The following is a 26,982-nucleotide window of genomic DNA, read 5'->3' as shown; positions in this document are numbered from 1 at the left end:
TTTGGCAGGTTCAGATTGGGAATTGTCACTGTCATTTGTTATCTTCATCCCTGAAGCTGATGCAGGCTTGCCATTATTGACCCATTCTTTCCAGTATCCACCTAAACAATTCATTGGGATAAGAGAGAGGCTTGGACTTTGTTAGGTGGGTAGTCAATTTTGGTTGAGTCCCATCTGCAGGTGAAAGAGTCCCCATGGTGGAGAAGAACTGGATGAAGCTGAGGAGCTCTCATTATCATCATATTGTTTATGTCATCTCCTTTGAGATCAAAGAGAAGCAGACAATGCACTGTTGGAAAAAGAGGGGGTTGCAAGCTTTTTCTTCTTTGACCACTTACATTACCTTTTCCTAACTTACAGTCCATGATAGGTTTAGGTAGGTATGTTTCTTTATGTTGATTGAGTCAAATATAGATCTGAAGAGGGGGGTCACATGGCATGTGCCTGCTTGAGCTAGTAGACTTGGGTCTCAACCCAACAAGTTTCTAAGATGAGGGATATCATGGCTGAAATCTAGATGGATTATTAAGAGTAATATTCTAAAAAACAATACAATATATTCAAAATTTCATGCTCCTCCAAGTCACAGAGCAGAAGCCAAACAATACAATATATTCAAAATATCATGAAAGTTTGACATGCACAAAGATATAACATATATGCTTTCTGCTGCTAATAGAGACTGCAACAAGTTATAAACAGCTACTTGATAGTCTATCTGATATATATTCAGATAAGATTGATAATGAAACATCCAAATGTCTCAGTCAATTGATGGACTATAAGAATCAATTCATTCCCTGGAAATACAAAAGAAAATAAAATAAAACAAAGGGTTGCCTATTGCTCATGAAGGAACAATCATTTGCAGTGGGCATGCATTATGGACAAGGTTTGTGTGTTTTGGATGCTCATACCATGAGATGGGAGACAAACTCACAAAAGAATCATCATTAGATAAAAATAAATCAGCATTCATCATATGGTACAAAAATTCTCCCGTTACTGTAACCAGAGGAAGATTAAAATCTATGACACATTAAAGTAAACACCGTATTGACACTCGACTGCTCGCCACCATTCATGTATGTACAGTATTACACAGGAATACGGTGTAATATACACCAGTATTATGCGAGACTCTTTTGACACCCTTGTTGTGCAAATCATGGCAAACAATCTTGCTGCACATCTTCATGGCTGACACAGCCAATCCTGTATAGCGAGACGGAGAGCATGATTGGGAGTGAGATGTAGGTGTTTCAGCTTCAAGTTGGTCATAGGGGAAGTATCTCGTCCGCTATCCAACCACTCTCTCAGTGCCCTTCCTTCATAAGTAAATCCATCTGCTGCTACTTGAGGATCATGCATGATCTCCTGCAGCATTTAGAGCGTATGGTGTCAAGGTTACCAGACATTGAGCAGCTAAAATATCAACTAAAATTTTGCTCGTAATTAACAAGTAACCATGAGCAAACTTTTCATGTACACTTGCCTGAAGGATTGGGCACAGGAAGAAAGGGGGTACTGGTCTTTCCTCCATCAAATGTAGGTACCCCAGGTCCTTCACCATCTCAGGTGTCAGCTCTGGTCGATCTTGAGCATTCAGTTCACTGCATTGCAAACCAATCTCTGCAAGATTTCTTGCCACATCGGTAGGCCAGTCACCAGCACTAGGATCCAAGATCGACTTCAAATTTCCAGATAACAAAGCGCGGCGTATCTCACCAGACAACCCCCTAGCCGGTTTCCCGGTGAGTAACTGGAGAATGATGGTTCCAAAGGAATATACATCAGACTTCGTTGTTGATTCCATAGTCATTTGGTATTCGGGGTCGGAATAAGGAAATGCTGCCTGGGGCTCTCTGTATCGGCATAACGTTGGGTTGTGCCCTGTATCCTGCTGTATGAGCCTGCAAACTCCAAAATTTCCAAGTTTACAATTGTAGCTGTAGTCAAGAAAGATGTTCTCAGGCTTTAGGTCACCATGAACAATTTTCTCAGGTTTGCAGGAGTGCAAGAAGAGGAGCGCGCTTGAGATTTCAGCTATTATTCGGGCTCGGATCTTCCAATTCATTGGAGTGGCTCTGCAGAAGAGGCGATCTTGGAGCGTTCCATTGGGCATATACTCATAAACAACGGACAGGGCTTCTGGGCACATACCAATCATCGTGACCAGATGTGGGTGCTTAGTTTTGCCGAGGACATGGACCTACAAGAACATAGGATACAAGAATGGTTTAGTCAACAGCACAAAACCACCACATGCAAAACCACGTAGCGTATTGTACTACTACTACATTCAAAGCCATCCTCACAATAACCATTTAAAGGTCCCTTTTCACATCTTGGTTTGTTGAACTAGAAAATGATAATCCAAACCCAATTTGCTGATCATAGTTATATTGATGCATAGTATATCAATATTTACCAGTATTATGATCCTCTTAGATAATCTGGTCCACTCTAAACTGTTGCCTGATTATAGTTAAGTATGTTGGTAAAATGTGACCCAAAGTATGTAGTAAGTCGTTGACGATACTTGATCGACATATATGGAAGTACCACAAGAATATACTAATTTTCTTTAAGGAATTATGATACATGCACAACTTCCTGGTGTTTCTAGAACCAAGTATTATCATGTTAACCAAGGACAACTATCATAAAATTTGGAATGCTAAGAAGATTTTAAAAATAATATCCAGTAAAGAACTAAGGATGGTAAAATTCAATAGTTTACAGGCTGAAAACCAAGCTGTTGTAAAGTGGAAAAGGATAAATAATTCCAAAGATTTTTTGACATAATAAGGGCTCTCAAGATTCAAATCTACATTAAACTTGAAATCTATAAAATGGAGTTATAGCTAAATATGACAGCCCATTGCATGAGACACCTGTCAGTTCATTGCTAGAGGGTCAACATATATAAAGAGTCTGTTTCCATAACCCAAACCGTCATCGCCGGGATCACAAAAGAAATGCAAGATAAGTTCAGGCATGTTGCTGCTCTCCGAATTGAAATTTTGCAACTAATCCATTAAGAATGTCCCGGTCTGCCACTCTCAAGACTGTCGTAAATACTATTGGTTGTTTATACAATCAACAGCAAAGAAACCAGACAGACCAAAACCAACATCTCCATACAAGCTAGAAACATAACAAAAAGAAGACTTCTTTCCTAGGAATTCATTGCATTGGATCTCACATGTAACATGTAAGGGCTATTCTATATTGCATATTTCATTTATGAACCTTATGTTGGTCCTGAAAACTCACATTGACAGCATTGGATAAAATATCTGAACCAACATTTCATCTCATAGACATCTAGAATATTATATATTCCTGAATAGAGGGTTCTTATATCTTCAAGTGGAAATTGTTGGATATATCTTTAATGAAATATGAATATCCAATCCTCATTGCAGTTGGTACTAACAAAAAATGTTACTGCGCCTTTTGGAAAATGTCCCATTGCATTGAATTGATCATAGAATTATAGGATTTAGACAATAGAAAATCACAACTTAATCATATGCTTGAGGAGCAACATACCCTTTTGTGATGAACTGTAACTAAAATTTACTTGGATAGTCACAATGCGTTAGTTTGTTTGTGCGTGCATGACAGGGAGCATACCTCTTGTTGAAACTCCACCTGGCCTCGAACATTATGCTGATGTAACCTTTTTATCATCACAGTTCTATTCATAATTTCTCCCTTGTAAAGACAACCATAGCCTCCTCGTCCTAACTTGAAGCTCTCTGAGAATTCACAAGTAGCAGTTTGCAGATCTGACAATGTAAACTCTGCACAATCATATACATCATCACCATAAACAATAAGCTGGCTGCAATTTGGAGATGGGTCATGCCCACCAGATCCCAAATTTTCAAACTTGTTGTCCTCAATGTCATCTTTCTGGTTGATCTTCTGCCTTCCTCTATTAATAATCTCTATTGACGATTGGATGATCTCCAATTCACCTTCAGCTTCATCCCTGAGAAGGGCCATTTCTTCAGCACGAGAATGTAGGAGGGTTATGTTTTCCATGACATTTTGCAACTCTCTCAAGACTTCATCCCTTTGGTTTACAATCTCTTCATGCTGCAACTTGATAGTTCTAAGAATATCTTCAAGCTCTTCTCTAATTTTGACTTCATGTTCACAGGCAGCTTCATGAGCTTTGACCTAGTCAAAACCAGGAACAATCATATAAGTTAGCTATCTACAGCCCAACAACTTGAAAGGAAACTATATGACAACCATCATTTTTGGCTGCTTTTGGTGATGTGCACACTTCAGTAGAAATCTAATTAAAGATGTTTTACACTAACATCTTATGCAAACTGTCAAATTCATGCGCGAATGAATAGAATATGAACCAATACAAACAAACAGACTGTGATAGCTTTAGCAATGCTTAGTTGATTGATATAAATAAATATAGTATGTATGTGCTATTGTTGCTTACTCTATTAACAGCTTCTGCAACTTCAGATTCCAGTTGTTTCCGTTTAGCAAGCTCGATAAATGCTTCTCTTTTAGATCTTTCAACTTCTGCTGCTACTTCTTTGAGCTGATCATACAAGATATCCTGATCCGGCTCATCCTATCATTTATATAAATGAAGTCAAAATTACGTCTGAGCAATTTCACGAGATAGCAATGAAGTGTTTGTGTGCATACCTTGGAGATAATTTCCGAAAGAAACTCCATAACAGATGGGGAAGAATGCCATGAAGCTGCAGCAAGTGAAGGTTCCTGTGAACTGCAAAATTTTGTTGTACAAGTAACACAGGACTCGGCAGTTGGCATGACAACTGAATTATTGGATTCATTCTGATTCAAGCCTCTACTTCCTTGCAGATCAGCACCAAAGAAGCTATTGAGTGGACATTCTGGATGAAGCAATGGCTCAACATTGTGATCTTGTAAATTTAACCAGAATATCTCTCCATTAACAGATTCATCAGGCCTAAGAACCGGAAGTAAGTCATCTGTGAATTCACTAGCCTCCCTTGTCCAGATATGCCTGCCTTTGCTAACAAACCATATCTCACAGAATGGAGGTACATTTTTTGCAGTAAAAGTCATTTTGCTGGAGCTCCCAATCAACTTGAAGCAACTGTCATCAGTCCATTACAAGAAGTTCACTATCAGAGAGGCAATGCATGATGATTGAAATATTTGATTTACTCTGATGCAACATAGAATGGGTAATATGTATGATAGAATGTGTGTGGGTCATTTCACACATCAAGCTGATCTATGATGCCACCGAACATTGTGCATATGCCAAAGTGTAACCTAAAAGCTGATGTAAAGTTTTGCACTCAAGGTGATGTCAAAATTATTATATCAAAGTGTAACCTAAAAGCTGTATTTATGCTGACACCACCTACCCTAGTTGCAGTTAAATTATACAAAGCAGCACAGGGGGCATTAATGAAACAAAGCACAATTAGTGGTAGGGAACAACAGAGCTTTAAATGATATTAGCATTTGGAACCTAGTATCAGTTACCAGCTTAAGCAATTAAACTCTTTTAAGCATTAAAATTTTACCCTAGAGCTATCGGGTATCTAAATAAATTCTGGATCCTGAATAAATGGAATGAAAATTTCATTGCTTGTAAGCACAACAACTGTCTTTTTGAAACATGTTTTCTGGGAAACTTCAGTCCTAGTTAAATAAGCACAACATAACACGTGTTAATGCAACTTAACCAGCAAATTTACAGCAACTCTATAGAATTGCATTTTCCAGTCAAATAATATAAAACAACTCTTCAGAACTATTTCAACTTGTTCTACCTTGAATTTGACCAAAGTTCCTGAAGTTGGCATGTGCAAGGAAATGGTGATACAGTGAACTTGGAACAATGTTTGGTGGACAGGAAACCTAAAGATTAAAGGGACCTATGGAACAAGAAATATAAGAAGCCTAATGAATTGAAATAGTATCAAAATTCAAAGCATAGCAAACTTTAAGTGATAAAAACATAATTTGCACAACCTAGAACATATAAGAAAAAGGAAAATACCCAAAAAATGCCATACCAGCACAAAAAATAAGGATACAGGCATAACACAATATAAATTTATCATGTCGGCCAATCATATATACAGTAAATACAAGTACATTCTTAACTTTTTAAGACCTAACTCAACACTGGAACAATACTGAAAATCTATGCCTCTCTATCATATCTGCTTTGGTACTTTCAGACCTCAATTCTAATAAACACTGAAAGCATCAACATTTTTATTACTTGATGCCACATGACACAGAACAGAATTCTAGTTTCTAAACCATTCTAAACATTTATGTAGCTAGAAATTTGATTTATATCAGATTCAATATACCTCCAGAGTTTCCTTTTACATATCTCAGCATTAATTATTGAAGTATTTCTGACTTCTATACTGAGATGGTTACTTTATAAAAAAGAAAATGGTGCATTCACCTGCCAAACACTAAATAAAAGATCCTCAAAAGGTTACATTGTTTGCTAAGTTCCAAAGGCTAGTCAAATTACTCAATGCCGAAATCTAGTTGCTGGTTGGTTGATGCCTAAAACTAGTTGCTGATGAAGAAAGTTAATCATATGACCAAAAATCTCTATGGAGGACACACAATTGTTTAGCTGGATATAAAAGTGGATATAGAGGAAAGAATAAATACCAGGAATCACCACTTACTTGTCTGAAGTTGATCCCATAACAAGCTTCTTAATGCCATGTTGAGTCACGATATCCACAATTCCATTCTGAATTTGATCACTTTCAGTCACAATAACACTTGCATGCACCTGCACATTCCATAGTAGGTTTAGCTCCATACACTAGAATGACAATATTTAACAACATATATAAGTTGTTGCAAAAAATTTCCACTTCTCTCAGAGATTAAGAGAGTAATTTGATTTGGTTTCTAACTTTACCAACTCCAAAAGACATTAGAGCACCAAAAACTGGTGCACCAATCCTTAAGAAGTGCTCAAGGATTTGGAATGATGCTGCAAGCACATGAGTTTCACTCAGGACCCTAATAGCCAAGTGACTGTCTACAAGAATTGCATCAAGGTGCTGAACCTACAGCCCTAACTTATGATAGAAATTTCCAAATAAGGAATATGCAGACTTGTAAGATACCCAGAGAAAAGATTCCGGTACTATCCTGTCAATTCAAGACCAAACAAGACCTAAAAACGATTCGCAATTCAGCAAAGTTGAGTCTCAAATGCTGAACCCATGAAGGCTACAAAAAGAAAACAAAAATGACAAAAGAGAAGCACCTGTGCCTTAAGGCAGAAACTCAGATAATTGAATAGGATCTTCTTTGTCTCGTCCCTCTCAATTCTTCGATACGAGGACACCAGCTCCTCATTAGCTTGATTAACAGGAATTTTTCCTACTGAACATTGATTTACATCACTGTGAGGATAAAAGATAGTTCATACTAAAAGAGTAGAACAGGAATAAAGTACTGCTCAGGAAGATTAAGCATGTACACCACCATCATAATATTTAACCCACTTCATCGAAATTGATCAGGACTTTACGATGCGAAGATTTGGATACACTTTCAATTGTTCGAACCGACCAATTTCATGTTAGTGACAGCCACACCTACAAGCCATTTGGATCTAACAGGTGCAGGTGATTAACTCATGAACATGTACCTCAAGGAAGAATAAGATCCTACAACCAACAGGGCTTCTATAATACATCATTCGTTCAATTTGTATGTCTCAACATTATATAAGCTTCTACATGACTTCCCATCCCATGCTATAATTCGACAATCAAGTTTTCAACGACTCCTGTACTCTCTTATCCGACTGCAACAGAGCATCATACATCAACAAGATCTAAAAAAGCTCATTTGGCACAAAAAAAAACCAGGATAAGCTAGATTTATCCAAAATACACATCATGCCAAATCTCCCATCGATGCTTGTAAAGTAAAGCCGCAGATTCCAATGAGCACATTCGCAACACAACAAACAACAACAGTAATAGCACTTAAAACCAAATATAAACCTGCAGCTTAGATACAGAAGCACGACAATGAAGGCTAATAATACCCATATGGTTAATGCCAAGGGCGAACCAATGAAGTGCAGCGCAGCCAATAATACAACCGAGAGAAACAAAAGCAAGAAAAGCGACAATATTAAACCTAGAACTCGACATAGTCCTAGAGGAGAGAGAGAGAGAGAGAGACTAACAGAGAGTGGGGATCAAGGGCGACGGCTGGTGAACATGGAGCAAACCGATCTCCCTGCATTCGAAGCGGCGAAAGGCCCAGCGGAGAAGCCCCAGGGTCTTCTCCGGTGATCGCCCGACCGCCACGTAGAGCTTTCCGGAAGCAGCGTCCCGGGGCCCGGGCGACGCCCGGTCAAGGAGGAAGCGGAGGGCCGCGCCCTGGGCCGGGCCTCCCCGGCCGTAGCGGTCCACGGCCGGACTGCGTGGCGGCGACGGGCTGAGCACCTCCATCGTCGCCGAATATCCCCGTGGTTTCCGCCGCCACGGACTTTCCTTTCGTTGCCTTGCCTCTCGAGGAGGAGGAAGGAGAGCGATGCGGGACTGGGCGTCCGGCTTTTTCTGGTGATGGGGAGGTGCGATCGGGCTTCGCAGTGCTGACTTTGGTGACGACTCCGATGCGAGTAGGTGCGTGCATTCGCGCAGGGGCCAGCGCCTTTCGCACCTGTCCGAAGACCCACCGCGATCCCTACCTCCGTGATGACTTGGCAACTGTTCTGGGTCCCGCACCACCTGTCAGAATCGAAATGACGGGTGAAACCGCATTGGGGTGGAGCACGGAATTTTGTCATTCTGGAGACATCAATGAGGCGGATCTTTCAGCATATTCCCACACCATGCTTACCTACCGTCAAACTATACCCGAATCGTCATGGATAAACCCCATTTTCTATTGCATTTCCTTCCGGTGTGCAACCAAAGTCTTATCAGCTTGCGTTACGGGGTCCACACGCTACCCCAGTCCAGCCTCGCATACCCAATATTCTAACCCACCCATTCTCTCGCAAGAAACTGACGTACAAGGCATATCCCGGTTTGTAATAGCAAGATCGGGCGACGTGGACGAAGATGACGGCCGTCGGCCTATCAGAATGAGCTTAGAATTCCCCATGTTAATCCTACGGTCTGCGATCACCTTGCATTTCATTTGAAAGAAATTGGGATTATTATCTACTATCTACTAATCAACAAGAGTTATGCTTTGGCCTATCTATTACATGACACTGCGACATCCTCATGAAATAGATTCATCATTTTCAAGTAGAGTTCATGTTTCAATATCTGACGAGTGATGAGCAGCTGTTAGTGAGGACCATTAGCAGCATCTGTACACGAAATGATGGTATTATAAGCCTCGTTGATTAAAATATGATTGAGCATAGAGTATCTTTCTTTATTTTTCTTATAGATTTCTTTTGATAGAACATCTTAGTTAATTATAGTACAAATTGAAAGACGTCATGCGGATATCCGAAGGATCATACCGTAAGACTAACAATAAGAAAAATGGGAATTGTATCTGTAATAATTGTGTGCCCAGTTGTTCATTGAAGAGGAAACAGAGGGAAGATTGACACTAAAAATACCTGTCCTGGATCCTTTGTTTCCGCCCAGCCTGGTCAAGCAGGGAAAGGGTGTATCACACAGCCATGACAACCAATAGAACTGGTTGATGACTTGGCGCAGGCTTATTTTCGTTTATTGTCCGATAAATTAACACACATATATATACATATATATAATGAATATATATTAATAAAGAGAACCCATCAGATGAATTGCATACCAGTTTGACGCAGCGGCTGACGTCAGGAAGCAGCCAATAGTGACATCAGCAGGAAGGCGAGGGGAGAGCACCGGCCTCGAGAGGAGGAAGGAGAGTGGAAGTTTCGGCAGCCTACCTGCAGTAGTCACTCGGCGGCCTCATGAGACACGAGTTTGGAGAAATCAGAAGCTAATTTCACATCTCGACTTTGACGTCCACGAGAAACAAGCGTGGAAAGATGGGGATGCACGCGTGAGATGTCAAAGCAAGCTAACCATGAAGTGACAGTTGAGTTTGGTGTTACCTTTGGATTGACATAGAGGAGTCTCGGAAGAACTTGGAGGCCAAGAAACGTCTGATCACAACAGGATCTTCGTTTCTACACGGCAGATTTCTCGTCGACATCTGATACAGTCGATTTTGATCATCCCGTCGATGTCAGTGAAGGAACCAATCTAACTGGTGTGAAAGATGCAATGATTGATGCCTGCAGGATCGAACACCAAGCATCAGGAAAGAAATTGAGAGCAATAACTGCATAAAAATGAATGGAAATTAAGTGTTTGGAGTTATATGGTACAAGCAATCTAAAAAGAAGTGCCAATATGACAATTATATGCAGCCTCATCTCCACAAGTAGATGATTGTTTTTGCAATTCCAAAAACTTTAATCTCTCAGATCAAATAAGTAGCAAATGAACTGTGAATACGAGCAATCTAATAACAGTAATCTAGAAAAACAAGAGCCTGCCAAAGTGTCATGCAACTCACTGTGGACTCTACTCCCATCTTTTCTTCTGGGATGGGTCGAAATGACATGCAGCCTGTTATTGAGCTCAAAAAGTATAAATAAACTGATATACACGGCAAGGAAAAAGTGATTTTTGATGTCTTCATGGTTGAATATACGAGTTGGTATTCTCAGGATGACGTGACATGAAAATTTATCCTGCCAATTGGGGATGCAGATGGGTAAACCTCATGGTAGAGATCAAATGTACAAATGATCCAAGAAAGAATGTATGACTTGGTAGAGATCATATACTTCTGGCTTCAGGTCAGATAAGTCAGACTACATGGGCTCAAATGCATCAAAAGATAGGGAAACAAGTGCAGGCATAATATAGGGAAAGGATATTAGAATTCTATACCATCAGGAGAATTTGGCAGCCACCAATCTTCATGCTGGGTGCGACGGCTTGTAAATTGGGTGTCGGAATTGATCTGATATGAGAGTTATTCGATAGGACCATTCAAGAATTTCCATATTTTCTTGTAATGTTCATGACTGGAACCCTAGAATTCCAGCCAAACTGAAATCTCCAACATGACAGCTGCTTGAGAAAACTAAATTATGGTCGGATGCATAACCATTACCAAAAATCACCACAAGAGCACCAACCATCTCTAAAATGATGGAACCGCTTGTTATCTCTCACGATAATTTCCCTGCCTACCACTTTTGATACCAGCTTAGCAGCATTATGGCAATCTCTGCATATCCTTATGTTCTTGCACACCCTTATTTTCTTGTTCCCGCTTGTCTTCAGCAGTCCAAAAGAAATTGCTTGCTTCTCGCTGTGACCTCGCAATATCTTCAGCTTCTCTTCCTCTCCTTTCTCATGCAGCACTGAACTAGTGTCAGGAATATATCCGATACCGCGTATCTTCTCCTCTAAAGAGCACCACATTCTATGAATCTCGTCAGATTCTGGAAGTCTATTGTCTCCCGACACAAAATCGAAAACTCTACCACCAACATCTATCCAGCTAAAACCAGGGTCCTTTTGGAGGCCAATCTCCTTCATCCTGTTTCTGATTCTTCGAACACCATCCCACCTCCCCGAGCTTGCATAAAGATTTGATGCCAAAACATAATGTTCAGCCTTGTCAGGCTCCAATTCTAACAGCTTCTCGATGACTCTCTCCCCCAAGCATATGTCTCCATGAGTTCTGCATGCGGCGAGCAATCCACTCCATATTCTGCCATCAGGTTCTTCTGGCATATCTTCAATTATCCTTGCTGCTTCAGCTAATTTACCTACCCGTCCAAGCATGTCCGCAACACACGCATAGTGCTCCAATTTTGGCTCCAAACTATGCTTATTCTTCATATACTCAAAATACCTGAGTCCCTCTTCCACCAGTCCTGCGTGATTGCATGCCATCAAAATACCAAGATAGGTGAAAGCATCAGGCTTCAACCCATGGCCTTCCATTTCATTATAGAGATCTATAGCTTCACTACCATAACCATTAATGCCATACCCCGTGATCATCACAGTCCATGAAACAGCATCCTTGTCCTTCAAATTGTCAAATAAGGTGCGGGCATGCTCTATGGAACCACATTTTGCATACATATCAATTATTGAGCTCCCGAGGAAGGTGTCTGCAGTGAAGCCAACCTTCAACGCATAGCAATGTGCCTCTTGCCCTAGCGGCAAGGCTGATAATTCAGCACAAGCCATGAAGACACTGGTAGTTGCAATGATAGAAGGTTCATATCCTTCATGTTGCATCTGACGAAATAGTTGGAGCGACTCCTGTGCAAGTCCATTCTGAAGGTACCCAGCAATCATAGCATTCCACGAGACAGAATCTTTGTCCTCCATAGCGTCAAACAAGAGCCTCGCTTCCTGTGATCTTCCACACTGGATGTAAAGCGAAAGAAGTGAAATCAAAATGAACGAGTCCTTTTCTAATCCATTCCTCAAGACATAACCATGGAGAGACCTGCCATTAAGAAGATCCTGTAGATGGGCACAAGCAAGCAGCAAACTTCCTACGCTAAACCAATCAGGCTCTAAACCAGAAGACGACATCCGAAGGAATAATTCTATAGCCTTGTTTGGATCACCATTCTGTGCATAACCACCAATCAGCGCATTCCATGCGCTGACGGTCTTGATCTCCACATCTTTGAAGATATTATCTGCAGAATCCAGCAAGCCACATTTTGCATAAGCTGCCATCAGAGCATTCGGCACCAAGTCATTAGTCTGTAGCCCATTTCTGATAACATAGGCATGGAGTTCCTTCACATGTTGTAGTTCCGATGGTCCCAAACAAGCAGGCAAAACATTCAAGACAGTCACTTCATTAGCCTTTATGCCCTCCTCTGATTGCATTTCACGCAGAAGATCGAAGGCCCCATCTACATCTCCATTCCTTGCAACACCACCTATCATTGCATTCCAAGACACAACATTTCTCTGCTGGTTATGGCCAAAAAGCAATTGTGCATCCGATAAACAACTGCACTTTGCATACATATCGACCAACGCATTACTCACTCTGAGTTCATGATCCAAATCCAACTTCACCGACATCCCATGTACAACTCTCCCCATCTCAAGCCATCCATCAACCGCACACATGGGCAGCACTGTCACCGCCGTTGCATCGTCGGGTCTCATACTCTCTTCATCGACCGACAGCATCTCTTTGAACAAATCGAATCCATCTTGCAACAAGGCGTTGTCGGAAAAAGCAGACATCATCGTGTTCCAAGAAACCAAGTTTCTCTCAGGCATTGTATCGAACACGTGAGCTGCCTCATCGACGTAACCGCATTTGCCATACATCGATATCAGTGAATTGTTCACGAAAGTATCAGAACCCAATCCAAGCTTCACGGCGACCCCATGCACGGCTTCCCCGGTCGACATGTTCGACAGGCCCGCGCAGGACTTCAAGACGCAGGGGAGGGTGAAGTTATCGGGTCTGAGTTCGGTCGCGGACATCAGCAGCAAGAAGGTGTCGACGGCTTCGACGAAGAGCTCGTTGCGGGCGTATCCGCTGATCATGGCGTTCCACTGGAAAAGGTTCCTGCGGGGGAGGGCGTCGAAGACGCGGCGGGCGTCGGAAGGGGAGCCGCAGGCGAAGTACATGGTGAGGAGGCGGGTGGTGAGAACGGGGTTGGACATAAGGCCCTCGGAGGAAGCGACGACGCCGTGGACGCGGCGGCCGAGCTCGAGGTCGCCCCGGGCACCGCAGGCCTGCAGGAGAAGGCCGACGCCATCGGCGAGGGGGGGCAAGCCGGCGGGTTCCGCGACGAGGAGGAGGTGGAGGGCCTCGTCGAGGCTGCCCTGGGCGCAGAGGGCGCCCAGGCGCTGAGGGAGCGAGGTAGGTGGAGGTGGCGGGAGCGAGACATGGGAGGAGGATACGGAGAGGGAGGCGACAGCTCTGTTACTTCTCTGCTGCTGCTTGAGTTGTGCTCTTATGGTGGTGGACGTCTGTGGATGGCGGTGGGGAGGGATGGGAGGAGGCAAGTAGATTAAGGTGGAGTTCGGTGCCGTCAGGACCATCGTCTTCCGCCGGTATCAGCGCTACCTTGCGCGTGCTCTCCGCCCTCAGTAGCTCGGATAAAGCAAGATCGATGATGTTTTCTTGAATTTTTATTTTCTTTTTTTTTAGAAGAAAAAAAATCCTGTGTAATTTTCATATTCATAACTCTAAATTCAAAATTAACATATTTATTCCTCCAAAACCCAGAAAAAATATGTTGTAATTATCTCCCTTAAAATTCATTATTGTTAGATGAAAACCGAGTCAATCCCAAGTCAAAATTCTGCCAACCCTATCTGAGACCATTCCATCCATCACTATGTCAGGAACATATCCGACAATAGTTTATATATATATGTTAACGAAGATTCGGATCATCAAAATTGCATCCCTCCTGCGTTGCCTCGACGTATCTCGAGTCCTCTGTTTCAATTCATCCTTTAATGTCATCTACCTGTCTGTCACGATCATCCAGGTTGAAATTTCATTGATCTACTGGTGTTCCAATCTCCACGTATCTTATTGTCTCTTTCCGACGCACATCACTCTAAACTCCACTAAACTTAGTGCATCATCTAGTTTAAATTATCTCCCGTTCTAATATAATAATATACAGATCAAATATTTGTAATTTTCTACGAATTAATTATCTATAAGATAGCATATCTAAATATATAATTATATATATGAACAGTCAGTGGATTTCTCAGCACTATACCTGCTATTCGATTGGTGGAAGCGCATGAGGGACCACAACGCCTCGCGTCGGTGGGACGTCACTGTCAAACTATTTATTTCCGCGACCGAGGCGGAATAGGTGGGACGCACGGGTGGTCGAGAACGTACCACCACGTCGTTGATTTCCGTGCTAGACACGTGGTCGGTGGATGACGGGTCTTCGCCTCTATAAAGTGAGAGGCTCGGGAAGGTACCCGAGCATTCGTGCCTAATCCCGTGAAGAGTCCAATTCAATTTAGGCTTCTTTTGGCGTTGCTTCGTGTGGTAGACGAGAGAGAAATGTCTTGCAGCGGAGAGAACTGTGGGTGCGGATCCAGCTGCAGCTGTGGCAGCGGCTGTGGAGGGTAAGGAACAGAAGAAAAGCTGGTCTAGGTTTGGAGTTGTGTATGGAATCCATATGTTTTACCTTTTCTCTTTTGGGTGTGTGCAGATGCAGGAAGCTTACTGACCTGGGTGAGGAGAGGAGCAGCACCTCGCAGACCATGATCATGGGGGTTGCACCTCAGAAGGGGTCTGTTGCTGTTCTTTCCGATTGATCCCTTTCATTTCTCTTTGGCTTCATGTTGACCGTGTGATGGTTTTTGGTTCACAGGCACTTTGAGGAGCTTGAGACGGCCGCTGGGTCCGAGAACGGGTGCAAGTGCGGCTCCAACTGCACCTGCGACCCCTGCAACTGCAAGTGACAAGCTTTAGCGGTTTGGAGGAAGGAAGGAGAGAGAGAGACGGAGCATGAGTGCTGGTGTTGGTCTCTGTGGTGCTTCCTAGTTTGTGTCTAGAGAGTGAGTCCTACTACTGCTATAAAATAAGATGATATGGTTGGCTGATGTATGAGAAAGAACACCTCTCTCTCTTCCTCGTTTTAGATTGTAGTTGTGGATGTATGACTCTGTGTTCTAAGATAATTACTATGTGAATGCAATCTCTATGATTTCGTGTGCAACTTGTCCATCTGCAACTTTTCTTCTTCCTTTAGCTTGAAGGAAAGGCCATGTTTCACTTTCGTCATTGATTTCGTGTGGGAGTCGCTATCGCCGTGTCAGCCTGTCAGAGGTAGATTGATCATGAGAACGATGGAAAGTTGACTCATCATCCACGGACATTCATTGAGATGACAAAGAAAACACTTACAAAGATAATAATGTGCTTTGGACTATGATCTCACAGAACCACTACTAGATAATTGAATCACAGCAATTTCACTTGATCTCCTGATTGATATTATGTATCATTTCATCTTTCGAAATGGTTTGTTCATATCATTAGTCAATTAAATCAACCAATCAACCCGAACAAAGAGAGAAAAATACCTTCTGTGAGCATCCAATCATGATGATCCGTCGAAGAACTTGGGATCTTCTCTGAAGGATTGGAATCCCCGTTCCGATGAGCACCCGAGCGGATGGAAACACTGTGGCCATAAGAATCAAAACCATGAGTCAGTGAAATTTCAAGAACTGCAATGATGGTGTCACGAGCACAGACGTGACTCTTTTGGTTGTATGTGTCAAGGTTCGCGAGGCGAACAGGATCCATCCCTGGTGTGTGTCCTCCGGACGTAAAAGCCACATCAAACAGAGGGTGTCCACAGTTCTTGTTACAGTATAGTGATAAGGATCGACCAAAACTAGTCTCATGAGAAACAGAGCCGTCTCAGTTGCTGACACATTCAACCTTTCATGATTCCAGTTGGCTGCTTGGGATGAAGGAACTTGGTCGTACGATTGAGATTGCAGCAGCTGCATTAGAATTATACCTCTGATATGCAGCTTGTTCGAGGATTCAACTTCAAGAATAATAATGATGGGAAGAACAGGCAAATGTTCCTCCAAACACAGTCCATGTTGCTGGAGGAGCCCTCTCTAATCATCAGGCATCGACCAGCCCTGCACACCACAGTCAGGTTTCAAACTTCAGAGACCTATGACGATAACAAGTGTAGAAATGAAAACACGAATCATACAGACTCTGCTCCAGCCTTCATTTTATTAAATAGGGAAATGTTCACTACAAGGATAGTCACCCATATATGATTTCCACTTGATCCAGATCCTCAACATCATTGATCAAGTGAAGATGAGAGGTGACAAGCACGGCGACGGAATCATTTAACATAACTAATTGCATAAACTACAAGGTGATCTGATAACACATCAAGTGAAATAGTTGATAAATTCAGCAGCAGTAGCTACAGCACCAGCGGTGATAGCATCCTTGATAACCTTGTCTCTTCCATTATTGCTGGCTGCTGAAATAAGCAACCCACTTATCGCACCACCAAGCGTTGCATTCTTCTGCAAGAGTAAGAAGAGGTTTATGAGAATCCTATAATCTGACCAACAAAATACACAAAATCTGCTCCACCTTAGTCTAATTTTCCGGTTCACCAAGAGATGGCAAATAATTAGACCAGGAAACAAACATTGTTCACAAATTACTCATTTATATAACCTTTGAATATAAAAACAAGATGTGAAAATGAGAAACATTTGAGATGAACTTGAGAACAGATAAATCAGCTCAACAGAGGTGATGATGCATCCAAGCACAGAGGAATCAAGATTACCCAGTCTCGTTTACCACGGATCCTTTCCACACCGTACTCCATTCCCGCGTATACCCCAGCTGCAGTTCCTATAATAATGTATTGCACAGAAATAACACAACAAAGTAAGCACCAAAAGTGCACCAATTAAGAAGCAGCAGCCTATTTTTGCTGATGTTGAAAACGTTAAGCTTACCCCAATATACTCCCTCTTTACACATCTTCTTCAGCTGCAGTCGTAGCACAGCGTCAGTGACAAAGGAACATGATTTTCATGTTCAGTTTCTTTGTATAAACAATGGCGGAGAATACACGATGATTTGTGATGGACTAATTTATGGGAAATTCTAAGTTTCTTAGTCTTTAGATTCAGCAAATAATATTGCATTAGTCAAGCCAGATGCCTCAATAACACAATTAGTTACCAGGAAAGCATAACTTCTTGTCATGCACTTGAGTTGTGATAACCGATCAGGGTGATCCATTTTCACCAAATAATTACTACATAACAAAGAAACTAAGGCTGCCCTTCTATTATATTTGAACTTGTCATACAGATATCAGATTATAGAAGAAGAAAAAGGAAATACCCAATTAACCATGTTCAAGCAACACTAAAATAAAAAAGAATTTAAATACTCTAACTAAACTAAACATATGATTTTTTTTATATCTCAACGATAGTAAAAGTTCATACAGCTGACCCCAAATAGATAGGACTAATAGCTTTGTTATTGTTGCTGTTAACATTTTCCGCAGGCAATATGCTAAACACCAGCTTATTTTACCCAGGCAACTAGCATGCTTTCGAGTTGTCATGGTGTTAGCCCATATTCTTTACCAGTTTTTTCCTAGGATTGAATCCTAGACATAAACAAGAATTAACTGGTTAAGGCATTAGGTATTATATTGATTATTACAACCAACCGAGTCAAGATGGTTTTCCTTTATAACTAGCAAATGAATAGGTCAAGGAGACATATACTGTTACAGCTCTCAGTACACTTATGGGGATATGTACTACTAGTGGTATACAAGAAAAGATGAAAGTTGATGCATAATCTCTGGTACTCTGAAGAGCAAGCTGCAGAAAAAGCAAACATTTAGAACAGGAAGAACTAACAAGACATCAGAGAGTTGCCATATTGACAAATTTTACTCACATCATGCTGTGTAAAAGGATCACAAGGCATCATAATATCAACATGTACCCAACGCTTGATACACTAACAAATGAAACAGTCAATTTGTACTTACAGCAGCCTCTAGTTTTCCCTTGCTGATACTCCCTGCAAAAAATGTAGACACGTAAGTCACATTTATATAAAAGTAACAGGTAAGATTGCATATTGGAACACAACATCCTCTTAGCAATATTTATGAGAAGGTAAAAGTTCCAGAGGAGGAACTAAGAGATCCTAACGTGGTGGTGTACCTATAATGAACGATCATAACAAAACTGGAGAGCAAAAGAACCCATCCACCAAGCTAGTGCTAGAGTTCTCCCTTATTGGTGCGTTCGAAAGACCAACCCCCTAAATGGAAAAAGCAGCCAAACCAGCCCAAATGATAAAGATTTAGTATCAGATCCTACTGTTCCAATTGCTGCAGAAATTTCCTAATTCAAATTCAGACTGGAAAGGCAGTAGCAACGACATTGATCATCACCACAACCAAAAATCTAGTTAGTTGTGGGAAAATAGCAATAATCCTAGCCCACACTTATTATCACTACTAATGGGACTGATGTCTCGATCTAACTCCATACCCACCAGTTACAAATTATTGAAGGCATGTGGCTTTGATGAGTATTCACTTCAATCCCCAACCAGGGAATCATCTCAAAGATGATCGACCAAGCAAAAATTGGTAGGCACTTATTAGATGCATGACTATTCTTTCTCGCACGAGGAAATTTAAGCATCACGAATGCTTCCAATTCAAAGTAGATTCCGGAAGTAATCCCATCACTAGAAAGCGGTCCATTCCTGCATCTAAAAATCATCCATTCACGACGAAAACTACCTATTCAGCATCTCGAAGTAATAAAGTACTACGATGTTTCAAGAAAAGAAAATGGGCATTCCCTTATCGTGTCAGCAAAATCAATTTCGTTTAAAATGCAAGAACAGGCATCGGCAACACATTAGCCCTTATGACTACAACCCAAAATCGAGATCAGAGAACGGATGAGAAAGCAAGTAGAAGGGCAAAAGCAAGCTGAATCGGAGATAGGGGGACGGAACTACCTTTATCCATGCAATGGTAGGTTTCCTCCACGGCAACCTTGGAAGCGGCGACCTGTGCAAACGGTGAGGCATGAGAAGAAGGTAACCGAAGGGGAGGGAAGGGGAGAAAAGAGGGAGTGGAGTGGATACAGTTCCGATCTTGAGGAAGCCGTCGACGGTGCGGTTAAGGAAGGGATTTCCCGTGTCGATGAAAACATCGATCTTAGGGGAAGAAATGGAACCGGCAAGCACGCTCCTCGGCATGTCTCACTCGCTCGCTCCTTTCTTTCGTTCTTTCTCGGGGGCTATCTACGAACGAGGGATCGAGTATAAGAGGAGACGGAGAAGCCGAGGGAGTGAGGAAGTCTCGAGGGGAGGAAGCAAACCAACAAACCAAACAAACGGAGCACCGTTCCTTCAACCCCGCCGAGGGATCCACAACGCAGAAACGGCTCATCGCTCATGATGCCACGATTGGGGAAGGGCAAGTTGGGTTGGACTCGTTCTCCCTGCGATAGAGGATAAAGAGAGAGCGAGAGTGGTGGGTCAGTCACACGAGTTTTACGTGAGGTATGTTTAGCTTTGGAGCAACGGAAGCGTACACGCGGGAGAGAAAGTAAAGTAGATCGATCACACGAGTTCTGCGCGACTGACGAGCGATATTTATTTCTGCGTTAAAGTGGTTACACTGACAGAATATTGAAGACAACCGGCGAGTGGCAGTCTCCAACGGAGAGAATAAAAGTAGCCTTTCTTGCTCTTCCCTATCACGTTGGGAACGTCACTTTCTTCTGTGGAGCCTGCAACAGAAAGGAAAATGTCACCAAAACCAAAACCATAGAGGGGACAACGTTGAACCCAGTTTCACCGATAATTAAAACATCAGCGAAGCATCTCCGGCAACGACACGTAATCATACAGTACAAATAATTGAAGATGGGATATGTTGACGGATCAATGAGTTGGGTGTGCGAAGATGAATAGTGCATATCTGTTCAGAAAAGGAGTACAAATTTTTATATTTTAAAAAATTATTATTTTATGAAAGTAAAATATCTATATTTTATTTAATATATTATCATTAATTTTACTAATAAAAATAAAAATATAAAAATTAAAATAAATAATTTTAATGTTTTAATTGATAATGATGGACGATAATATTGTTAGGATTTGTAAGTGACTATTGTAAATAAAAAAAACAATGATAAAAGGTGAGAGTTACTCTACATCTATATTAAACGAAGAAAGTATCACCAATATAAATGTCGAGAGATGTCGTTTTATAATTACGTCAATGCTGATGTAATTATCAAATAACAAAAGAACCACCGACATAAATATAAATGTAAAACAATGAAAAGACCATTCGATAAATGTATTGACATTGATAACAAATATAGAATAACCCTCACCCATCATCATTGCTCTCATCCGCAACAACCATCCACAACCCCTTATGATATTATCGTTCACCACCACCAATGTCATCCACTATCAATTAAAATATTAAAATTATAATTTATTTATTTTTTTATATATTTTTATTAATAAGATCAACGATGTTAAAATAAATAAATCTAAATATTTCACTATAAGGATACTAATGTAACTTTTTAAGATATAAGAATCAAAACATTAAATATAATTAACTTCATAATCTAAAATTAACCGTAAATTATAGCCAAAAGCACCACAGCCTACCTTAATAGATGGGAGCTAGCTACATTAGTAATTGATCCCTATCGTAATGACGTTGTGTGAACAAGCTTCTACTGTATCCACTAACCAAACAACGATCCAGAATTTTCCAGATCAGGTATAATTAATTATTCAGCAGCTGGATTCCAAAAGAAAGTGGAAAGCATTGTTGGAGTTATCTGATACAATACACCAAATCCATATCGGTGTCGTCTAGTGTTCACAAAAATCACTGTCATATTAGTATGGGCAACGGTAAGATCTACAATGGGTAACTTAATAAATATCCATTATACAAAATAGTACGCAAACTGAAGCTTAACAAGTCTCTTGAAAAGTAATTGAAATAATATTTACCTTAGTCATTATACACATACATTCATGACAAGTTTGATATCATCATTTGCCAGTTGAGACAAATAACTTTGGTGCATCTACCTCGGCCGAAGATCTCGCTGAAAAGGAGCAAAGAACACAACTTAATGTCAGTTCTTTTTTCATCAACAATTCTAGTATCTACTAGCAAAATCGTTTTAAACAATGATCACATGATGGTTCTTCATGAAGTGCTTTTTTTTTTTTTCTAGATTCCATTTTCCAATATTTCTTGTTTTGATTTTGTAGCTTCACCAAGTAGTACCTTATAGCAGAATCCTACTGCCCAATGCAAGTACATGATTTGGTATATATGCAGAAGAAGAGAGCATCGGACAAAATCTAAACAGGCAACAATATATTTTTCCAATGAACCTTAAGCATCTAAAGGCAAATCAAGCAATCAGAAATACTTGAATCATTGATACACTGCAAGGTTACCTGATGTAAAAGCATATAGTACCAATACAATTGTACTAGGAAACCGTACTGGAATTTCCGGATAGGATTGGCTATTCTAATGATATCAAATAATTCCAGCATGACTAGGGTGGATAAGGTCCATAATGGCTCTAAAAGATTAGTCTGAGCCGTAGGAAAAGAATTTACTATGAAGACACTGAACACTGGGTCCAAATTATATACATTGATTATTTGACTCTCAGTCCCAAAGATCAAGCTAACTTCCTTGTCAATTGATAAAAAAGTAAGATTAGCACATGAATGCTTGGACAAGCTGCTTATACATTATAGACTTATATTTGACATTTGATTCTAGTGCAGAGCGAAAACAGCAACTACTGAAAAACAAACACTAAAAACTTACTCTTGGACCACGGTCTGGTGCTTGTGGCCGTCTGCTACCTGATTTTTCAGGTTGCTGAATAATATGTGGACTGTCATGTTTATAGAAAGCTTGTAAGGTCCTTATCATGAATGGGCGCACTATATTTACTTCCATTGCAGAGAGATTTTTTAGCTGCAATAAGAAATTATCATATAAGGCAAGAGTTCAATTTTTGATATATGTAATCAGGGTAGTCAACACTCATGATCTTATTGCAGGCTATTCATGGTCTGTGTGCATGTGTGTGTGTGTGTGTATATATATATATAGAGAGAGAGAGAGAGGGTACAAGCAGAGAGTCCACCTTGGGAAACCATTTTCAGTTTTGAAAACAAGGCATGAGACAAATGTTCTAAAATTTTAGCAATATATTTTTCCCATTTCAGGTCATGTTTTCGCATACTTCATACAGTTGACAATTACATAGACAATAGTCAAAAGTCATGGTTCATTTAAGATAAGCCACAAAGAGTCAAACAAAAGTAGATCAAAATTTCAGTCAGTAAAAAAAAAGTGTTAAGTCTCTTGCTATTTGTTAATTAGGGTTACATACAAGGAAGAAAATATAGAACATCTGTTTCATTTGGTCAACTTAGAAATCAGTATATACACACACACACACGCGCGCATGCATATACACACACACACACACACACACACAAATATATATATATATATATATATATACATATGTACACACACACACACACACACACACAACACAAAAAGTGACCAGCAACCGATTCGTGGTCCTTAAGGTGACTCCAACAACTATATGTAGCCTCTATAGACTATCTTTAGTCTTTAAACTCTCATGTAGCTATAAAACATGCATGTGCAAAAAAAGGAAATACTGTGTTCAAAACAAGCAAAAAAGGGGAATTCTGAAGGAGCAGTTAAGGTCTGCAGACTTGGATTAAACAACTATTTGACTGGCTGACACTAGGTTCCAAGGGTCAAGAGTTTACCTCACCAGGCATTTGACAATCTCTTTACATTAAGAGTCCTGCCTGTAAAATTTTCTGGAGCAGATTTATACATATTTAATTTCATTGTTCCCCTAAAACAGTCATATTTACAGTGATACAGATAAAAAAATAATGTCCTTAAATAATGGAAATAAATGGATTCATCGTATGTATACCTTTACTGCATGTGTACGACCAGATATCGTCTGCAAGCCACTTTCCACCTTATGGAACCTCACATCTCTAATATCCTCAATTAAAGATCTCACCTGTATGATCATGACTGACAATGAGAACAAAGAAATATAGATCGCTGTACAACTTGCATTTGTGCATTTAATGCTCACCATGTATATATCTTGGATATTATCATGAGCACTGGAGAGGACCATGATTAGATTAACATCTCAATAATGGCAATATAAGAAGGCAAGAGAAACGAAACATGGGATGATCATATACTGTTTAAATAAAAGCTTTGAAATTTCAATGTAGTGGAAAGGCAGAGGTTGAAATTCCCTAGGAGACCCTCGTTCTGCTTCTAGGATTTGCATCAACTTATCTGCAAATGAAAAATGAGTGAACTACGATAATTTGAGCCAGAAAATAGTAATGCCCTTAAAGCAGAAGTCATTTAAAAGAAAGAAAAAAATAGAACAAGGATGAAATGAAGGACTATAAACATTGACATATAGCAATCAACTTGATGTCTGTTAAAAGAACCCCCAAAGCAAAAGATGTTTTATCTGAAGCTAATTATTGCTGGATGAATACAACGTAAAAGGTCACAAACTGAATATAGACCTTGAGAAATCTGATAGTGGAAAAAACTAAAAATATTAGCCAACAAAAGCAGTACAACCCTCAGGAAAGAAGCCTTGATGATATAGTGTGTAGTCCTGAAAGAAAGTTGACATGGGACTCTTGCACTGTTTTTTTTGTGGTTGATGCAATACAGATATTGAGGGTAAGAGTATATCAATAGACTTGTACAGATCAAAAAGTTCAGCCGGTATTCTGGACTAAGAACCTACAACATTTAACTCTTTCAGCATAACACTATAAAACATAAGGCAATTTGTTTGAACTCTATGAGATAGAAACATGACCATTACAGACAAAAATATATATATAGAGAGAGTACTATGACTGGTTTTCAGTTTTATTTCATATAAATGCTCAAGCCTCTAGAATCATAAAAAATTTCAAGTTATACATACATACATAATGCATACATATTGTAAATGATATTTTTCAACTTCTGATGGACAACCACATTCTAGCACAATTGTAAAATTAGGGACAACCACATTCTAGCACAATTTTGTTTACCAGCATAAAAGAGCCACAGAATCACGATATGTGGTGTCAGGCTGCCAACACATGCCCAATTACATCCCAATGTGTCATGCATACTGATCAAGCATGCAGATGTACGCACCTCCATTCTGGATCTTGGTTTAACAGCATAACATAATGTCTAATTCAGTAAACACTGAACGATCAGTGACTTAACTTGAAGTAATAACTCTTTATATTTAACCTTCAAACCTCGTGAAAGCAACTATTTGAACAGAAGCAAAGGAATAAACTCTCACCAACTGACATCCAATCAGGAGCACGAATGTCGCATTTTCCGCGTTCCTTCAGAGCCACCGCCAGCCACAACGGTACTTCACTAGCAATGTTCGGACGGAAAGGACCGAAATCACCCTGACATCGCACGAACACCAAAATCACCATCAATTACACGGATTAGAGCCATCCACAGTTCTCATCAGAACAAAACCCACATCCACGACGGTAATGGGGAAGGCAAGAAAGAGATCAAATTACACAGATCATGTGCAGAGACCCCAGTGACAATTTGGGGATGATCTCCACCTTTTCATCCTCCGCGAGAAACTCCACCTGAAGAAAAGGTCCAATCCCCATACATCAGGATCGCTCGTACTGAAGAGATCGGAAGCGATGAGATGACATACGCACCTCCGGAGGAGAGAAGACAGACAGATGGGGATCGGATTGGCCCGCCATTGATCGCAAATCTAGGGTTCTTGGTAGAACCCTCGCAGATGGGATGGAGATTCCGGGTGAGCGAAGCGGAAAAGAAACCCTAGTTACTTTTGGCGCCCATTCCCGCTCAATATACTTATATACACCCTTCTCGAGGGCGGGAAGTAAGGATTTGGTCTTTTTCGCATTTGCAGGCGGCCAACAGCCGAAACGTTACACCCGATCCGGATACTATTATAACGGTATATGCTGCTACGAACATAAATAAAAAGAAGATTGCCAAATTTATTAATTTAAAATAGTTAGTTAATAATAAAATATTTAATATTTAATGTTTTATTGATTATTTTAATAATGTAAGCATGACCATAATTATTTTAAATATATTTATGATTTAAAAATATAATAATAAAAATTATAAGGTCTTATGATCAAATTTTCTCTTAATTATTTATCCTTTATAGATAAAAATAATTATTATAATATTTTTATATTAATATAATTTCATCTATTTCGTAATCAAAATAGATGCTATAAAAGTTTTGGAGTTTCAAATTTTACTCTGCTAACATTATTTGCTCTTTCATTTCTTAAAATGGGTTTGAATTGGAGAATGAAATAATGACATGATCAACACCCTAATAATCACATGGTCGATATCTCTATAGATATTTCAGTGTTACATCTATGACATTTCAATTATATATTATTGATATGGAGCCATCCTCGTACATTACCAATCATATTATAATTATTATACGTCATATGAATTTTAAACAATACGATTCACGTAGTTTCATATACGATTCACGTAACCATCCTTAACATCATTATGTATCTATGAACATAATAATCATAACATCATACTTAAAAAAGCTTTCTTAAGTATATTTCTTCGTACTAATATATTTGCAATCGATATCAAAGGAATTTCGTCATATGACTATAATACAATTTTGTAGGGTTCAATAGTTTGGGAGATTCAACATTTTTCAATACGATTCAGTACTCTAATCAGACGATCAAATTTTAATTTAATATGACTTAAAAGTGTATGTTATTCTTACCGAGCATATTTTTCGCTTTGGCCAACTAATATGTCAATGGAGTCCACGGTGAATGGGCGAAGTAGGTCACATCTATTGTTGTTATTTTCTTCTTCATGCAATGAAATCGAACAAGCATTGAGACTCGTTCTCCCGAGACGTTCAAACGAGGAACACTATACGTCCTACATGTTGAGGCATTTCAGATGGCTGAAAGATGAAATATCATACAGCTTTTGACCCAAATCCATCTAGATTTCCCATCTCTTAATTTGTCAACGCAATCTTAATGTCACAACATGGAAAACTGGAATCTGGTCCTTGTCATGGAGCCCTCCTCCATCGGACATTGCAGGTGGAAACAAGGAGGAGGAGGAAGAAGAAGACGATCACACGAGGAAGAAGAATAGTC

At 40.1% G+C, this 26,982-nt stretch overlaps 4 protein-coding genes across 18 annotated transcripts; 1 reads left to right on the top strand and 3 right to left on the bottom strand.

Annotated features, from left to right (window-relative positions):
- Positions 1–936: 936 nt before the first annotated feature.
- LOC135585700 (U-box domain-containing protein 33-like) lies at positions 937–14,951 on the bottom strand. Of its 8 annotated transcripts, XM_065170734.1 has the most exons (10): positions 10,971–11,194; positions 9,841–10,306; positions 8,240–8,786; positions 7,304–7,422; positions 6,708–6,817; positions 4,693–5,131; positions 4,478–4,615; positions 3,643–4,194; positions 1,496–2,212; positions 937–1,377 (listed from the first exon to the last, which is right to left on the bottom strand). In XM_065170734.1, exons 3-10 carry the CDS (start codon positions 8,505–8,507, stop codon positions 1,195–1,197), a joined length of 2,526 nt encoding a protein of 841 aa, XP_065026806.1. In that variant the 5' UTR covers positions 8,508–8,786; positions 9,841–10,306; positions 10,971–11,194; the 3' UTR covers positions 937–1,194. The 8 variants fall into 8 exon arrangements, 1 of the variants encoding a protein (XP_065026806.1); XR_010501693.1 differs by lacking the exons at positions 937–1,377; positions 1,496–2,212; positions 3,643–4,194; ... (3 more) ...; positions 7,304–7,422; positions 8,240–8,786 and adding an exon at positions 9,553–9,669 and having other exon boundaries at positions 9,841–9,955; positions 10,124–10,306; positions 10,971–14,951; XR_010501689.1 differs by lacking the exons at positions 937–1,377; positions 1,496–2,212; positions 3,643–4,194; ... (3 more) ...; positions 7,304–7,422; positions 8,240–8,786 and adding an exon at positions 9,553–9,669 and having other exon boundaries at positions 10,971–14,951.
- An 80-nt stretch (positions 14,952–15,031) lies between these two features.
- Positions 15,032–15,787, top strand: LOC135650990 (metallothionein-like protein type 2). Its single transcript, XM_065170761.1, has 3 exons — positions 15,032–15,191; positions 15,278–15,358; positions 15,440–15,787. The coding sequence occupies exons 1-3, from the start codon at positions 15,127–15,129 to the stop codon at positions 15,528–15,530; spliced, it is 237 nt and encodes a 78-aa protein (XP_065026833.1). The 5' UTR covers positions 15,032–15,126; the 3' UTR covers positions 15,531–15,787.
- Positions 15,788–16,804: 1,017 nt separating this feature from the next.
- Positions 16,805–20,147, bottom strand: LOC135650989 (outer envelope pore protein 16, chloroplastic-like). 3 transcript variants are annotated; one of them, XM_065170759.1, is made up of 7 exons: positions 20,012–20,147; positions 19,768–19,922; positions 19,639–19,690; positions 18,647–18,678; positions 17,586–17,619; positions 17,411–17,478; positions 16,805–17,138 (listed from the first exon to the last, which is right to left on the bottom strand). In XM_065170759.1, exons 2-7 carry the CDS (start codon positions 19,879–19,881, stop codon positions 16,998–17,000), a joined length of 441 nt encoding a protein of 146 aa, XP_065026831.1. In that variant the 5' UTR covers positions 19,882–19,922; positions 20,012–20,147; the 3' UTR covers positions 16,805–16,997. The 3 variants fall into 3 exon arrangements, with proteins under 3 accessions (XP_065026831.1, XP_065026830.1, XP_065026829.1); XM_065170758.1 differs by having other exon boundaries at positions 19,768–19,926; positions 20,012–20,144; XM_065170757.1 differs by having other exon boundaries at positions 19,768–19,926; positions 20,004–20,141.
- A 113-nt stretch (positions 20,148–20,260) lies between these two features.
- On the bottom strand, positions 20,261–25,617 carry LOC135650987 (DNA replication complex GINS protein PSF2-like). Of its 6 annotated transcripts, none has more exons than XR_010501696.1 (9): positions 25,498–25,617; positions 25,345–25,419; positions 25,107–25,221; positions 23,971–24,070; positions 23,856–23,886; positions 23,685–23,777; positions 22,520–22,672; positions 21,676–21,773; positions 20,261–20,417 (listed from the first exon to the last, which is right to left on the bottom strand). XR_010501696.1 is itself a non-coding variant. In XM_065170753.1 (8 exons), the coding sequence occupies exons 1-8, from the start codon at positions 25,543–25,545 to the stop codon at positions 21,753–21,755; spliced, it is 636 nt and encodes a 211-aa protein (XP_065026825.1). In that variant the 5' UTR covers positions 25,546–25,617; the 3' UTR covers positions 21,364–21,752. The 6 variants fall into 6 exon arrangements, 4 of the variants coding, with proteins under 4 accessions (XP_065026825.1, XP_065026826.1, XP_065026828.1 ...); XR_010501697.1 differs by lacking the exon at positions 20,261–20,417 and adding an exon at positions 23,514–23,550 and having other exon boundaries at positions 21,364–21,773; positions 22,520–22,589; XM_065170753.1 differs by lacking the exon at positions 20,261–20,417 and having other exon boundaries at positions 21,364–21,773.
- Positions 25,618–26,982: the final 1,365 nt, after the last annotated feature.

The sequence above is a fragment of the Musa acuminata genome, chromosome BXJ3-10 (genome assembly GCF_036884655.1).
Source record: "Musa acuminata AAA Group cultivar baxijiao chromosome BXJ3-10, Cavendish_Baxijiao_AAA, whole genome shotgun sequence".
NCBI classification, from domain to species: Eukaryota; Viridiplantae; Streptophyta; class Magnoliopsida; order Zingiberales; family Musaceae; genus Musa; species Musa acuminata.
The sequence above is the reverse complement of the archived record's forward strand: the minus strand, read 5'-3'. Positions and strand labels throughout refer to the sequence as shown.

What these genes read in the sequence shown, in the direction of transcription:
- LOC135650987 (XM_065170753.1), bottom strand. Translation starts at nt 25,545, where the DNA reads ATGGCGGGCCAATCCGATCCCCATCTGTCTGTCTTCTCTCCTCCGGAG. An exon ending in TCCTGATTGGATGTCAGTTG is followed by an intron (nt 24,071 to 25,106) that starts GTGAGAGTTTAT and finishes TTTCATTTGCAG; the next exon opens with ATAAGTTGATGCAAATCCTA. An exon ending in ATATCCAAGATATATACATG is followed by an intron (nt 23,778 to 23,855) that starts GTGAGCATTAAA and finishes ATGATCATACAG; the next exon opens with GTGAGATCTTTAATTGAGGA.
- LOC135650990 (XM_065170761.1), top strand. Translation starts at nt 15,127, where the DNA reads ATGTCTTGCAGCGGAGAGAACTGTGGGTGCGGATCCAGCTGCAGCTGT. An exon ending in TGTGGCAGCGGCTGTGGAGG is followed by an intron (nt 15,192 to 15,277) that starts GTAAGGAACAGA and finishes GGGTGTGTGCAG; the next exon opens with ATGCAGGAAGCTTACTGACC. An exon ending in GGGGTTGCACCTCAGAAGGG is followed by an intron (nt 15,359 to 15,439) that starts GTCTGTTGCTGT and finishes TTTGGTTCACAG; the next exon opens with GCACTTTGAGGAGCTTGAGA.
- LOC135585700 (XM_065170734.1), bottom strand. Translation starts at nt 8,507, where the DNA reads ATGGAGGTGCTCAGCCCGTCGCCGCCACGCAGTCCGGCCGTGGACCGC. An exon ending in GCCCTTGATCCCCACTCTCT is followed by an intron (nt 7,423 to 8,239) that starts GTTAGTCTCTCT and finishes ATCAATGTTCAG; the next exon opens with TAGGAAAAATTCCTGTTAAT. An exon ending in TTTCGGAAATTATCTCCAAG is followed by an intron (nt 4,616 to 4,692) that starts GTATGCACACAA and finishes TATAAATGATAG; the next exon opens with GATGAGCCGGATCAGGATAT.
- LOC135650989 (XM_065170759.1), bottom strand. Translation starts at nt 19,881, where the DNA reads ATGCCGAGGAGCGTGCTTGCCGGTTCCATTTCTTCCCCTAAGATCGAT. An exon ending in GCTTCCTCAAGATCGGAACT is followed by an intron (nt 19,691 to 19,767) that starts GTATCCACTCCA and finishes CCGTTTGCACAG; the next exon opens with GTCGCCGCTTCCAAGGTTGC. An exon ending in TCCGTGGTAAACGAGACTGG is followed by an intron (nt 17,139 to 17,410) that starts GTAATCTTGATT and finishes TTACTCTTGCAG; the next exon opens with AAGAATGCAACGCTTGGTGG.